We start from the raw sequence: 14520 nt of genomic DNA, 5'->3' as shown, positions 1-14520 counted from the left end.
ACCCTCTAAACACTTAACCTGGTCGGCATGGACTGGCGCACTGTGCCCATTTCTGCCTTTATGCTGCCCAGCTCGGCTCCCGTCTCCTCCAGCCTGCTGGCTGTCCTCTGTGCCTTTGGCGCCCATTGTTTTCTTGCCTCGCTGCATGTATTAGCTGTCTGGACCTCCCCTCTCACATTTAACCTCTGGCCCCTATGTTGTTTTAGGTAAACCTTTTCTTTTTTTCTTTTCTTTTTTTTTTAAGGTAAACCTTTTCATTGAAGTAGAACATAATCCAGAGGTGCCCAGATCACAGAGTAGATCAGTAACTTTTCATAAGGTGAACACACCCATGTCATCCACATTCCTCTCTTCTGATTCATACCCTGCCTCCCTAACTAGATGGTAAGCCCTTGAGAGACAGAACTACATCGTGTGCCTTTGTGTGAAAAACGCATGGAATCGGGTGCTCAGTGACATTCCACATCAGGAATTTGAGCTAAGAAAGGGATCTAGGGGGGTGCCTGGGTGGCTCAGTGTCTTGGCCCTCTGCCTTCGGCTCAGGTCATGATCTCAGGGTCCTTGGATCGGGCCTTGCAAAGGGCCCTCCTTTGAGCAGGGAGCCTGCTTCTCCTTTTCCCACTCCCCATGCTTGTCTCTCTCTCTGTAAATTAAGTCAATAAAATGTTCAAAAAAAAAAAAAGGGATCTAGGCTTTAACAGATAAGAAACACATAGAAGGGGTGCCTGAGTGGCTCAGTCGGTCAAGCGTCTGCCTTCTGCTCAGGTCATGATCCAGGGTCCTGGGATCGAGTCCCACATGGGCTTCTTGCTCAGTGGGGAGCCTGCCTCTCCCTCTGCGTGCTGTTCCCTCTGCTTGTGCTGTCTCTCTCTCTCTCTCTGACAAATTAAAAAAAAATTTTTTTAAAAAGAAACAAATTTAAAGGAGTATGTGAAATTTCCATTACTAACAGCAAATTCTTTCTTGACAACTAGTTACAATTGAGATATGATTAGAGAGAATATAATTTGGTGAGTCTGTTCAAGGGTTTCTAGGTGGTAACCTGTAAGTAAGACCTTCAAATCCAATCTGAACAAGCCCGTGACATAGCTTTCACTTTTCAGATAAGGTACACAGACATGTACAACGTTAGTTTGCATTGTCATTCTCTCTGGCAAATATTTATTGACCATACACAGTCTACTAGGTATGGTTCCAGCGTATGTTAGTATTCAGCTGTGAATAACACACAAGATTGTTCCTCTATATAGAGCTCGTATTTTAATGAGTCACTAGAAATAATTGATAGAACTGAAAAAAAGGCTTTAAGACTGAAGGTACACAACAAGTCCTAAATAGGAGAATGGTGAAAAATGGTTACGAAATCCTCATCAACATACAGAGGGAATAAGAGCATGGAGATAGGAGGGGCCCAAGGACATCAGCCCCGCTCTAGGGACATCTGGTAAGAAATCCGTTTGTTTGGGACATTACCAAAGGTACGAAAAACGGCAGCGACTCAGAAAGGTAAAATAAGTCCAGAGTTAAGGAGAGCAGAGAGATTTCAAAAACATCATAGGAAATACTTTATTTTCAGCAGAGCCTTACAGTTTACAAGGAAGGGACTTTGACTCGTTCATCCCACTGGATCTTGGCCACTCTGCTCACGTTGGCACAGTCATGCAGCTCCTGTGGGACGGCCGTGAGTGCAGACCGACTGCCGAACTCTTCCCCAGGCTGCTCTTATCACCGTTTTTCCTATTTACTTTAAAGCTCAAGCATGAGGAGCTCGCTGGCTCTCACGCCGTGCAAAGGTTGTCCACATAAGGCAAAGTGAGGTCAGGCACTTCGTTTGGCAGCCCCTCGCCGTGGCTCTGTCAGTTGGAAACAGGGGATGGACGGTAGAGGACCACTAGGCTGCTAAGCCTGAAACAGTAACTTGTTGAAAGTATTATGAGTTCCCTTTTTGTTCTGTTTTGTCTTGTCTTTTATTGCTCCTTTGGTTTTATCTTTTTTGAACCTACAGGGCTTCAGTTTGCAAAGCTATCAATCTGCCAGTCTTGTTGACGTGGCTTTCACTTCGAATTAAGGTTCAACAAAGGGATTAGCAGATAACCATTCCAGGCTGTGTTTCTTTACACAAAAGGGTGGATATGGTTTGAACAGGCTGCCAAAGCCAGGAAGAGAAGTTAATTGCGTAAATCAATGCAGCCAAGAGCTGATCACCTTTATGAAAGACAAGACCATGCAGCATACAACCTCTAAATAGATCTTTGGGGTCAAGTTGATGTCATGTGGAAGAATCAATATTTACTGGGCTTTATAAAGTTAGCCTTAATGAACCCCAGGCATTTTGCTAGGCCGCTAATTGCAGGAAGAGGGAAGGCGACAGTGGCTGAAGTCCATGGCTATGGAGCTTGTGCAAAAATAAGTGTAGACACAGTCACTTGCTTTTGTGCAAAGGGCCCACCCTAGATTCCACCCAAGATTTTCTTGGGTATGTGTATGGAAAGGCTGGCTTTCTTGGGATTTTACTGACATTTTAAGAAACAGCAGTTCTTGCATCCTAACACTTCGACTTTACACTTCAACACCGTTATCTAAGCAGTTAACTTTCTGAGATGAGTTTGGTTTTTTTTTAAAGATTTTATTTATTTATTTGACAGAAAGTACAAGCAGGGAGAGTGGCAGGCAGAGGGAGAGGGAAAAGCAGACTCCCTTCTGAGCAAGGAGTCCGAATCAGGACTCGATCCCAGGACCCTGGGATCATGACCTGAACTGAAGGCAGATGCCTGACCAACTGAGTCACCCAGGCGCCCATCTGAGATGCGCCCTGATGTCATTTTGGATTCTGCCTTATAAATGTGCTAATCACGAGGGCAGGTCCCTGTCAAGAGTGTAGCTCATTCCTCCTTCTGACACACTTGAAAGTTTTTAAAGTAAAGAATTGTAGTAAAGAGCGTTTACTTTAGGATGCTGGCTTCAGTCCAAGTTGAGTAAAAGGTTTTTTGATAAATATTATCATTTGCATGTGTGATATCATCCAGTAGAAGGCTGTTTGGTATGCCTGAATGTTCTGGATTCCTCTTGGGGTTGGCAGAATCACTGGTGGGTTAGGAACCTTATCTTCTATTTATTTTAATGGGTGCTTCTACTACAAGTTGTTGACTAGGTAGAGGAATGCAATCAGATTTTGTGCTGTCTGTAACAAAATACTGACGCTGTAGAGTCAGGAACTGAAAGTCATCAAGCAGCTTTGTTAGGTGCTGTGACTCAGAATGTAGCCCCAGGATGTTTGTTACAAGTTCTTGGTCATGGGTGCTTAGTAGATAAATTTTGGAATTGACCTTTCAGCCCTCTTTCCGTAGTGTCTTTCATCAGTGGAGGTTTTAAAGATTTTTTTTTTTTTTTTTAATTTATCAGAGAGAAAGAGGGGGAGAGAGCAAGCACAGGCAGACAGAATGGCAGGCAGAGTCAGAGGGAGGAGCAGGCTCCCCGCCGAGCAAGGAGCCCGATGTGGGACTCGATCACAGGACGCTGGGATCATGACCTAAGCCGAAGGCAGCTGCTCAACCAACTGAGCCACCCAGGCGTCCCCATCAGTGGAGGTTTTAAAATGCACCGGAGAGAAGAGCTTCTCTTCTCTTCCCTCTCCCACTCCTGTCCCTTCTCTCCAGGATCATTTTTCAGAACAAACACTGAAAAAAAGCACGAGAGGTTTGTTGGGATTGTTGTAGTGTTTTTACAAGAGAATCTAATGGCTGCTATTTTCATCTGTAGTTTCCTTTGGATATTCATTGTGGGTTTGTATTCTTTCTTTTCAGCTCTTTGAGAACTTCTACTTTGGTACCCTGAAGCTCAATTCAATTCACATCTCTCAGAGGTTCACAGTAGACAGCTTTGGAAACTACGCTTCATGTGGGCAAATTGACTTCTCCTGAGGTGGATCTTGGGAAGTGCTAGAAGTTGAACATCCTCACCGGGTACTGAGGGAAAATACCTCTGTTTGAATTACTGAAGAGGGAGGGAGAAATTTGGATGGTGACTTCCATGGGTGGCTCCCCGCACAAACCATGGTCTCTCATGGTTGTCCCCAGTCCTCAAACTGTCAGTTAAGGTGGCTGTGGGCACAAGGTAGTGTAACCCGTGGCTTGTTCATCTTTCACAGGGTCTGCCTTTCTTTCTGAAGCTCTCCTCTGGAAATGTACATCTCAAGCCCATTGGAGCTGAGATTCACGTTATTTCTTATACACCTATGGATTTTGCCTCAGCTATTAAACTCTTTCATAGTAGTACTTTACTTTAAAAGAGAATTAAAGACTGGTTTTGTTATTCTCTCCACCTAAATCAAATGTCTGCAGTTCTTAGAAGGTTTGATTTTTACTTCCCTTTAGAACTAAACTTTTTTTTTAAAGATTTTATTTATTTTATTTTTTTAAAAGATTTGATTTGTTTACTTGACCAAGAGAGATCACAAGTAGGCAGAGAGAGAGAGAAAGGGGAAGCAGGCTCCCCACGGAACAGAGAGCCCAATGCGGGGCTCGATCCCAGGACCCTGGGATCATTACCTGAGCCAAAGGCAGAGGCTTAACCCACTGAGCCACCCAGGTGCCCTGAAGATTTTATTTTTTTAGAGAGAAAGCGAGCAGAGCAGAGACAGAGGGATAGGGAGAGAGAAAACCCGAGTAGACTCTGCACTGAGCATGAAGTCCAGTCTCAACGACCCTGAGATCATAACCTGAGATGAAATCAGAAGTCGGACACTTAATCCACTGAGCTACCCTGGTGTCCCTGTACCTTAACTTTTTTTTTTTTTTTAAGATTTTATTTATTTGTTGGACAGAAAGAGAGACAGCAAGAAAGGGAACACAGGCAGGGGGAGTGGGAGAGGGAGAAACAGACTCGCTGCTGAGCAGCGAGCCTGATGCAGGGCTCAATCCCAGGACCCCAGGATCACGACCTGAGCCAAAGGCAGATGCTTAACTAGTTGGGCCACCCAGGTTCCCCTGTACCTTAAATTTTAATCACGACCCAGAAGATCTTTTTTAATATGGCAAAAACCACACAACATATGGTTTACCATTTTAACCATTTGTTACTGTCCAGTTCTGCACTGTTACGTGTCTTCTTAAAGAAGTTCTAGAACCTAGGTAAGGTTCGGTGGGCTGAGGTCCGGAGCCGATGACCAAGAAAGAATTCTTGAGACATCTTTGGTGCAAGATGGTGGTTTATTAAAGCACGGGGATAGGACCCGTGGGCAGGAAGAGCTGCTGCCCCCGGTTGTGAGGGATGGCAAGTTATGTATCCTGCGGTTGGGGGAAGGGGAGGGGAAGGAAGGTTTCAATGGAGTTTTCATATGCTAAAGAGGGCCTACCTGAGGCCTTGCCCTTGCAGCTTGATCAATGTTGTCTTTAGACCAGCCATTAACATTAAATAGTTGGGAGACTTTTTGGTGGGATGTCGCAATCCTGCTATCAATCATCTTTGTTAGTGAGTTTTAGGACATTGCAAGCCAAGGGAGACTCCTGTGTCGCAGGATTGTGAGCTCTGCAAGTTAACTATTTGCTTATTGTTCATGGCAGTCAGGGCTGCCTGAGGGATGCTACACATATGACTGAGGGGGAGCGGATGGAAGGAGGGTGCAAGGCGGGTGCAAGGCGCCAGCTTTTGCTTTGTTTTAGGCCAGCCTCGTGCTCCCTCATCATTTTCATTGTTCTGAAACATCTCCAGAACTTTCCATCTTGCAAATCTGAAACTATACCCATTTAACAACTCTCCATTTCCTTCTCCCCCAGGTCCCTGGCAACCACCCTTCTATTTTCTCTATGAATTTGATTACTTTGGATACCCCATGGAAGTAGGATCATACAGTATTTGTCTTTTTGTGACTGGCTTACTGCACTTCAGCAAAACATCCTCAAGGTTTATCCATATTGTAGCACTTGTCAGGATTCCCTCCCTTTTAAAAAGGCCGAATGATATTCCTCTGTACATGCACACCGCATTTGGTTTATCTCTTCAGCCACGACTGGGCTCTTGGGTTCCTTGATCCCTTGGCTGTTGTGGATGTAGTGCTCAGTGAACATGGGTGTAGAGGGATCTCTTTGCGATTCTGCTGTTAGTTCCTTTACTGCTCAGAATTTTATCTTTAGCAAAATAACTGGAAGTTTTTATCTTTTACTTTGGTCTGTCCTCTTCTGAACTTGGCACCCTTTTATGTGTGTTAGGTTCCCATTCCTTACCTTCCCCTACCCTCCAGGCTTCCCACGCCCCTGATGGCATTATGGCATCATGGCTCTTTTATATTTCCTTCAAGGCAGCAGCAGTAGAAACAGTGAGGATAGGGGCAGGAGGATGTGGGGTTCCCTGGGACAAGGGCAGCTGCAGAAGCTCCTTCTTTCTTGCCGGGGACTGTTGGGTGGAGGGGGCTTGCAGCACAGCTTCCCTGACCCATCAGTCCTGCCACGTGCTCTTCTGGGGAGCTCCGGCCTCAGGCTCACCCTCATCTCCTCCTTTTCACATCCCTCTTCCTCCATGTCCCCTCTTTGTCTTCCCTTCATTCCTTACTCTCACTTTGATTCTCTCCGTTTGAGAAGTCTCCTTCTGAACCCTGTGCATTAAGGCCGCCTTGGATTTGTTCCTCAGTGTGACTGCACAGATCATTGGTGAATTAATGAATTTCCAAAGCCACTGTGTTTGTGCTCGCTTCGGCAGCACATATACCAAAGCTACTGTGTTTTTCTCTAGTATTATCGCACAGTTTTAGCTTGACCCCCTTTGTCGGGGCGTGTTGGGACACCATGCTGCCCTCATGGACGCCCTAGCATCGCTGTATCATTCATCTGGAGCTTACATAGGAGTGCCTGCAGGTGGTTTCTCCCCCAGATGCTTTCTTCTAGGAACGTTCATTTTTTATTTTTATTTGAGGTTTTACCTCGTTTACTGCCAGAGGTTAGATGGCACGTGAGAAGGAGTGCTCCAAGGGATCATACTGAAAAGTGGAGCTTGGTGTCCTCATCTCATCCCAGCACTTCTCTTCTATTGGTTTCTTTCCGACACCTGCCGCCCAGCAGCCTTGGCCCCCAGGAAGTAGAAATGTCTTATTTTCAATGTCAGAGATGTATGACCTGTGTTTCCAGTAAATCTTTTTTTTTTTTTAAGTTTTATCTTTGGAAGATGTAACCTTGTATATCCTAAATTCTTTTTTTTTTTAAAGATTTTATTTATTTGATAGAGAGATCACAAGTAGGCAGAGAGGCAGGCAGAGGGAGAGGGAGAAGTGGGCTCTCCACCAAGCAGGGAGCCCGACGTGGGGTTCGATCCCAGAACCCTGAGATCATGACCTGAGCCGAAGGCAGAGGCTTAACCCACTGAGCTAACCAGGCATCCCCCAAATCCTAAATTCTGCATTTAAGGACCTATTGTATTACTAAGTAATTTTTCACAAGTAATTTACCTTTTTCACTCTCCTTCTCTCACGACTCTACAATGGATTTTTCCAGAGGCTACATGACTTAGCGACATCTTCTCTCTAATGGTTAATGAAGCATGTACTTCGGTATTTTTCTGTTTCCTAGAACCTTGTAAGTTGTAATTTTCCAAGATTCGGGATCCCCTCCTGCCAACTTGTAGTGGGGTACATGTTGGAAGATTTGCTACTTGTTTTTATAAACAAATCTCCTCTAATAATATCACGTAGCAATTCATTCTGCACTAGAATAAAATTAAGAGTCTCATGCTCGGGACGCCTGGGTGGCTTAGTTGGTTAAGCAGCTGCCTTCGGCTCAGGTCATGATCCCAGCGTCCTGGGATCGAGTCCCCACGTTGGCCTCCTTGCCCTGCAGGGAGCCTGCCTCTCCCTCTGACTCTGCCTGCCTCTCTGCCTGTGCTCGCTCTCTCTCTCTCTCTCTCTCTCTCTGACAAATAAATAAATAAAATCTTTAAAAAAAAAAAAAAAAAAGAGACTCATGCTCTACCGACTGAGCTAGCCGGGCTGCACTAGAATAAAATTAAATCGCAGCTCCCATCATTCTCAGGCAGTTTTTTGAGACACTGACTTCACCATCAGATCCTTGAAGAGCAGGAGGGAAAACCGTCTCTCACGGCAGTTATCACACACGATCTGTGTTGTTACAGAAGAGACTTCATCACGGGAGAATAATCTTGATTTTTGGGGAGGGGACACAAGGAGTTAGTCCCGGACAAACTCCATAGCCATGGTGGAAACATGTGGAAGTCACTTTTTGTGGTGGTTATGTTTAAGTGAGCTGCAGAATTTATTAGAGTGGACACTGCTGAGAATTCAGCTTCGTAAAAACCCAAAACTTGTTCTGATTCACTCCTGCGCCGTGCGCTCCCCCTGGAGTGGAAGGGAACCCCACAGCACCAGGGTGCTGAGGGAGGAACACCTCTCAGATGCTCCCTTGATGCCTCCAGGGAACCTGGATACTCCAGGACACCACAGACGAGAGGATGGGCTGCCGTCGGGGCTGTTTTTATTGATAGCTTTCTTGTTGTTAATAAAATGTTCCCCCTTTTTTTTTTAAGATTTTAAAAATGTATTTGACAGAGATCACATGTAGGCAGAAAAGCAGGCCGGCGGGGAGCGGCGGCGGGGTGGCTGGGAAGCAGGCTCCCTGCTGAGCAGAGAGCCCAATGTAGGCCTCTATCCCAGGACCCTGATACCATGAGCTGAGCCAAAGGCAGAGGCTTAACCCACTGAGCCACCCAGGCGCCCTAAAGTGTTCTTTTAAACAGGACATCACATACACTCACCTTGTGGCAGGTCATCAGCTGTACCCTTTAGGCTTTGTGCTCTTTTCAGTGTGTATTTTATACTTCAGTGTAGATGGTGGTTTAAAAACAGATTTCAGGGGCGCCTGGGTGGCTCAGTGGCTTAAGCCTTTGCCTTCGGCTCAGGTCATGATCTCAGGGTCCTGGGATCAAGTCATACATTGGGCTGTCTGTTCAGTGGGGAGCCTGCTTCCTCCTCTCTCTCTCTGTCTGCCTCTGCCTACTTGTGATCTCTCTCTGTCAAATAAATAAATAAATTCTTTAAAAAAAGAAAAAAGAGGGGCACCTGGGTGGCTCAGTGGGTTAAAGCCTCTGCCTTCAGCTCAGGTCATGATCCCAGAGTCCTGGGATCAAGCCCCATATCGGGCTCTCTGCTCAGCAGGGAGCCTGCTTCCTCCTCTCTCTCTGCCTGTCTCTCTGCCTATTGTGATCTCTGTCTGTCAAATAAATAAATAAAAATCTTTAAAAAAAAAAAAAAAGGAAAAGAAAAAACAGATTTCATCATCCAGAGGTTACTACTCCCTGTGCTTTGAGCACATATCATATCAAATTGTTACATAATGGGCGCCTGGGTGGCTAAGTGGGTTAAGCCACTGCCTTCGGCTCGGGTCATGGTCTCAGGGTCCTGGGATCGAGTCCCACATCGGGCTCTCTGCTCAGCAGGGGGCCTGCTTCCCTTCCTCTCTCTCTGCCTGCCTCTCTGCCTGCTTGTGATCTCTCTCTGTCGAGTGAATGAATAAAATCTTAAAAAAAAAAAATTGTTACATAATGTCTCACAAATAACAGCTAATATTTGCAGAATGCTCACATTTGTAATTTGTGTATTAACTTATTTTTTTTTTAAGATTTCATTTATTTGAGAGATCACTTGCAAGCAGTGGGGGGAAGGAGGGTAGAGAGAGAGAATCTCAAGTGGATCCACCGCCCCCACCCTTCGCTGAGCAAGGAGCCTGAAGCGGGGCTCGATCCCAGGACCCTGAGGTCATAACCTGAGCTGAAATCAGCCACTTAACCAACTGAGCCACCCAGGCGCCCTGAGTATTAACTTATTAATCTTTACAACAGCCTACTTAAGTTGGTATTATCATTACCCTCATTTTATAGACTGGGGCATAAGGAGGTTAAGAGATTTGCCTGAGGTCATAACAGTTTATACCACCAGTTCTTCAAATGTGGTCTCTGGACTCCTGGGAATCCCTGGCAACGTTTTAGGGCTATGTGTGAGGTCCACACTGTTTTGTTTTTTCTTTTTAAATACTAAGATTTGGTGCCTGGGTGGCTCAGTTGGTTAAGCAACAGCCTTCAGCTCAAGTCATAATCCTGGAGTCACGGGTTTGAGTCCCCACTGGGCTCCCTGCTCAGCAGAGTGTCTGCTTCTCCCTCTGACCTCTCCTCTCTTATTCTCTCTCTCAAATAAATAAATAAAATCTTAAAAAAAAAAACAAAACTAAGATCTATGTTTTTTTCACTCTCATTCTCTCGTGAGTATACAGTGGAGTTTTCCAGTGGCTATGTGACATGGTGACATCATCACTGTGATGGTTAATGGAATATGTGCTCATATGTTTTTGTGTTTTCTAGAATTTTATAAGTTGGCAGGTTTATAAGTAATATGTTTTTAGACATTAACTCAGTTTGCTCTTAGTATTTCTGTTGTGCTCTTACTAGCTATTTTCAGTTTTATCTGCTGTTACAAGCTGAATTATATCCCTAAGAATTCATATGCTGAAGCCCTAAACCTCCCCACCCCGCCCCCAGTAGCTCAGAATGTGACTGTGTTTGGAGATGGGGCCTTTAAAGAGGTGATCAGGTAAAAATGAGGCTGAGGCTTTTAGGAATACTTCAGACCCCTGGCCTCTGAGATTCCCCCCCGCCCCCACCCGTCTTTCTTCTAAGAAGGTTGGTGATGACATCACCAAGGCACCTGGTGATTGGAAGGGTCTGAGGATTTTGGTGAAACTGACCATCCAGGGCAGACGGGCTCAGACTGAGGTAGTTCCTTCTGCCTCTGCCCTGATCCGTGGGCTGCAGTGTGGATGAATGCTGCCTTCGTGACATCAGCAGTGGTGTGGTGAAATGTCTGGTTAAGGACTAGAAAGGAAAATACTTCAATAAAGGGGTGTTTGACAATCAAAAGAAAAAAAGCATCAGACATGTGCGTGAATAGGGGAATGACCATATATGGCCCAGCAAGAAGGCAGCCACCTGCAAGCCAGGAAGAAAGATCTCAGGAGAAAGCAAACCTAGCAACACGTTAATCTTGGACTTCCCATCTCCAGGACTTGGAGAAAATAAACTTCTGTTGTTGAAGCCACCCCCAGTTTGTGGTATTTTGTTATGACCGTCCTAACAAACTAGTATACTTGTTATTTTTAAAAAATATTTTATTTATTTATTTGATAGAGACACAGCGAGAGGGGAACACAAGTAAGGGGAGTGAGAGAGGGAGAAGCAGACTTCCCATTGAGTGGGAAGCCCAATGTGGGACTCGATCCCAGGACCCTGGCATTATGCCCTGAGCAGAAGGCTGACGCTTAACGACTAAACCACCCAGGTGCCCCTAATATCCTTGTTTTAATGCAGAAGCTAATATGCCTGTCTTCTTTTGAACCAGACATTAAATGTAAATCAATGTCCCCTTGCTTGGGGACATTTTTTGGGAGGGGGAATATAGCTGTGTTTCATAAAACATATTATTTTGTTAATATGTAATGGTTTCCTTATTGCTATTTTAAAACATTTTTTCACTTTTTAAGAGACTCTTTAAAGATTTAAGAACAGTTTTAGTTCACAGCAAAATTTAGGGGCAGGCTGAGTTTTATTTTCAAGTATAATAGATGATATCTATGTCTATATGTCTCATAGAAATAAAAGTTGGTAGGAGTCCTCAATAATTTTTTAGTGTAAAGGACCCCCGAGATGAGAAAGCTTGACAACTACTGTGCCCTACTGTACTTCTTCCAGATGGGATCGTATTACACATGATCTTGTATAACAAGCATTTCTCATCCAGGAATACGTAGTGGGTTACCTTAGTTGTGAACAGATGCAGATCTCCACGAGTTTTAATATCTTTGCAATAGTTCATTGTGTGTATGTATGTTATATTAACTCGCTGGTCTCTGACTAACAGACAATGAGTTGGTTTCCAGGTTTGGCTATTATAAACAATTCTGGATTGAGCATCTCTGTGCATTTTTTTTTAATGCTTGTGAGATCATCCAGAAATGAGATTTCATGGTTTTAAAGATGTTAAATTTAAGTCTCTTATTTAGAAACTAAGGTCCCTCCATTTTGTATTGCTAGATACTAAATACAAATAGAAAAAAATGCATAATACATATATACCACTTAACAAATACACCCAGCAGCTTTTGGGCCCATTCACTTATAAAGGTCAACCTAGGAATTCTTTCAAAGGTTAGGAAAACCTTTTCTTCTTTATACGTGCTTACTGTCCATTTTCTACAACTCTTTTACCTGTCATCTGGAAAATTGGATCTCTCCCCTAAATTGGCTTTGCTGTTGGACTTAACTAACAGTCCTGGACTCTTGTTGATTTGCTTCTGGCGTAAATCAGCTGACCCACCTTGAAGGTGTTGCAGAAGACCAGTCCCACTGGAGGAGCTGCCCAGGAGTGTGGGAAACATTTTGACCTTCAAAAGTCTGGAAGCATCGGGGCACCTGGGTGGCTCAGTGGGTTAAAGCCTCTGCCTTCGGCTCAGGTCATGATCCCGGGGTCCTGGGATTGAGCCCTGCATTGGGCTCTCTGCTTGGCGGGGAGCCTGCTTCCCCCCTACCTCTCTGCCTACCTCTCTGCCTACTTGTGATCTCTGTCAAATGAATAAATAAAATCTTTTTTTAAAAAGTCTGTAAACCTCTATTGTCTTATTGATGGGCATCTTGTCAGTGCCTGTCCAAACTATTGGGCAACTTTGGTAATTCTAGAAGACAGGGACTTTATAAGATAGCACTGGAATGGGAGAGCTACGTCTAGAATCTACTTCCTCAGTGCCTTGGACATACACAGTGAGCTCTGCTAAGACTAGGATTGAGATGGTGGGAAAAGATGGCAAATTTCAGGACATCTTGAGAACCATGGGGCATCAGAGCCTTCTCTTCTTGACATGAGAAAATAACTAACATTTTTCAAATGCCCACTGTCCTACTTAGTATATGGTTTTGCATGAGTTTCACAGAATTCTTCTGAGATAGATGATATTGTTTTTACAGATAGAAAATAGATTAGGGAACCTGCCGAATAACACAGCAGGTAAGTGGGCTTCCACCCCCCTCTATCTGACAAGAAACTGCTCTCCCATTATAGTGTTGCTACACAACCTGGCAAGGCTGCTGTTACTTACTGGGAGACCAGGACATCAACAGCCAGAGCCGCCCTGCAGCACCACCTCTAAATCCAACAGCAAAGGAAAAAGAAAACACGGAAAAGGAGCTATTGTTTTCTGTTTTCCTAAGGGGACCCCAGGCCAAGCTATTGATGCAGTCAGAATTCCCAGGCAAGCCAGATTCAGAGTGACTATGAACCTTCTAACCTGTGTTTTTTCCTAGCGATTAAGATCGTGTTTTTCATTGCCTTTGATTTTTTTTTTATTTTTTTATTTTTAAGACTACAGCAACCAAGTCTTTTTATAAAAACACAATCTAGGGCTTGGGTCCCAAGAGTTCATTATATTTTGTCCTGTCAGTTTCTCCATGTTTCCTCTTCCATTTATTTGTAATGTAAACCTCACCCCGTTTCTGCTCTGATCCTGGGACTGCCCAGCTTCCAGCCTTCCCAGCTGGGATGTCAACGATAATGATTTTCACAGGCAATAATAAGGGTCACAGTTTTAACAAAAACCTCAACACCTCAGACAAAACCAGCCTCCCCTCCAACCCCCTTCCCCAGTGGCTTATTACAAACAAGTTGAAGTCAAAAGCAGAACAAATGCGCCTTTTCCAAACGTGCAGCTCCAAGGCAGATGAGCTGGTCAGACGTTTGCCTTTTAGGGTTGCCCTAGAAAGGGCTAACAAAAGGGGTGAAGCCCTGCAACAGCTGCTTGGGGAGGAGGACATCTGCCTCTCTTACCAGCCATTCAGGGCTTCGGCCTTGCCTGGAAAAAAGCATGTGGGGCTGGGGAGCAATAGTTCGGAGGCAGCCAGTTGTTCAATGGCTTTTGTCTTAACGAAGCCACCCATTACTGTCAGAGCCATAACTCCCAGGAAGCCAGCTGTCAGGGCTGTGGCACAGGCCCCTCCGGGTGGCCGGCAAGGGGAGACAGAAAGGGCGTCTGTGGCCAAATTCCTTTTTAGACACCTGCGCCTACTGGCTTTGTAACTGAAGAGATTTGTGTCCTCCCCACTCCCATCTTCCCTGGGGAGACCCTGGGCCCTTTTTCTTGCCCTCCGCCCATGGAGAGAGAGCAGGGACATCTCAGGATTTGGATTCCTTGGTTTGCAACTCCCTAAGTGCTGGGCTGGGCTGGGTTCTGTTGCGGTTGGTTGGCGTTTGGCGCTCTCATCTAGCGCTTCCCTTTGAAATCTACCCCCTCTTTTTTTTTCCCCCGTTTTCGGTTTTTTTTTTTTTGTTTTTTTTTTTTTTTAAACCAGGTATGATGATGTCAAACGTGATGCTGATGCTACAGTTACAGACACGGCCCCTGCTGGCGCAGCCTCTCTGATTCTCTCTCCCTCTCCGCGTCCAGCGCTGGGCTTTTTCAGACAAGTGCATCTCCTAACCAGGTCACA

The 14520-nt window shown here is 45.0% G+C and overlaps 1 protein-coding gene across 3 annotated transcripts in view; it reads left to right on the top strand.

The window, feature by feature from the left end:
- The window catches only part of ASCC1 (activating signal cointegrator 1 complex subunit 1), a 109866-nt gene extending 95436 nt beyond the window's left edge, over positions 1-14430 (top strand). For 2 of the 3 annotated variants that reach the window (XM_044239737.1, XM_044239736.1), the window contains exons 10-11: positions 3804-3962; positions 4148-4287. In XM_044239737.1, the coding sequence (XP_044095672.1) occupies positions 3804-3920 (117 nt within the window). In that variant the 3' untranslated portion in view covers positions 3921-3962; positions 4148-4287. Of the gene's footprint in view, positions 1-3803; positions 3963-4147; positions 4288-14382 lie in introns of those variants that run through there. The other variant, XM_044239739.1, reaches the window with a different exon arrangement.
- The last annotated feature ends 90 nt before the right edge of the window (positions 14431-14520 follow it).

Source organism: Neovison vison, chromosome 2 (assembly GCF_020171115.1).
Source record: "Neovison vison isolate M4711 chromosome 2, ASM_NN_V1, whole genome shotgun sequence".
In the NCBI taxonomy this organism is placed as follows: Eukaryota; Metazoa; Chordata; class Mammalia; order Carnivora; family Mustelidae; genus Neogale; species Neogale vison.
This window is presented reverse-complemented; position numbering and strand designations above follow the sequence as displayed.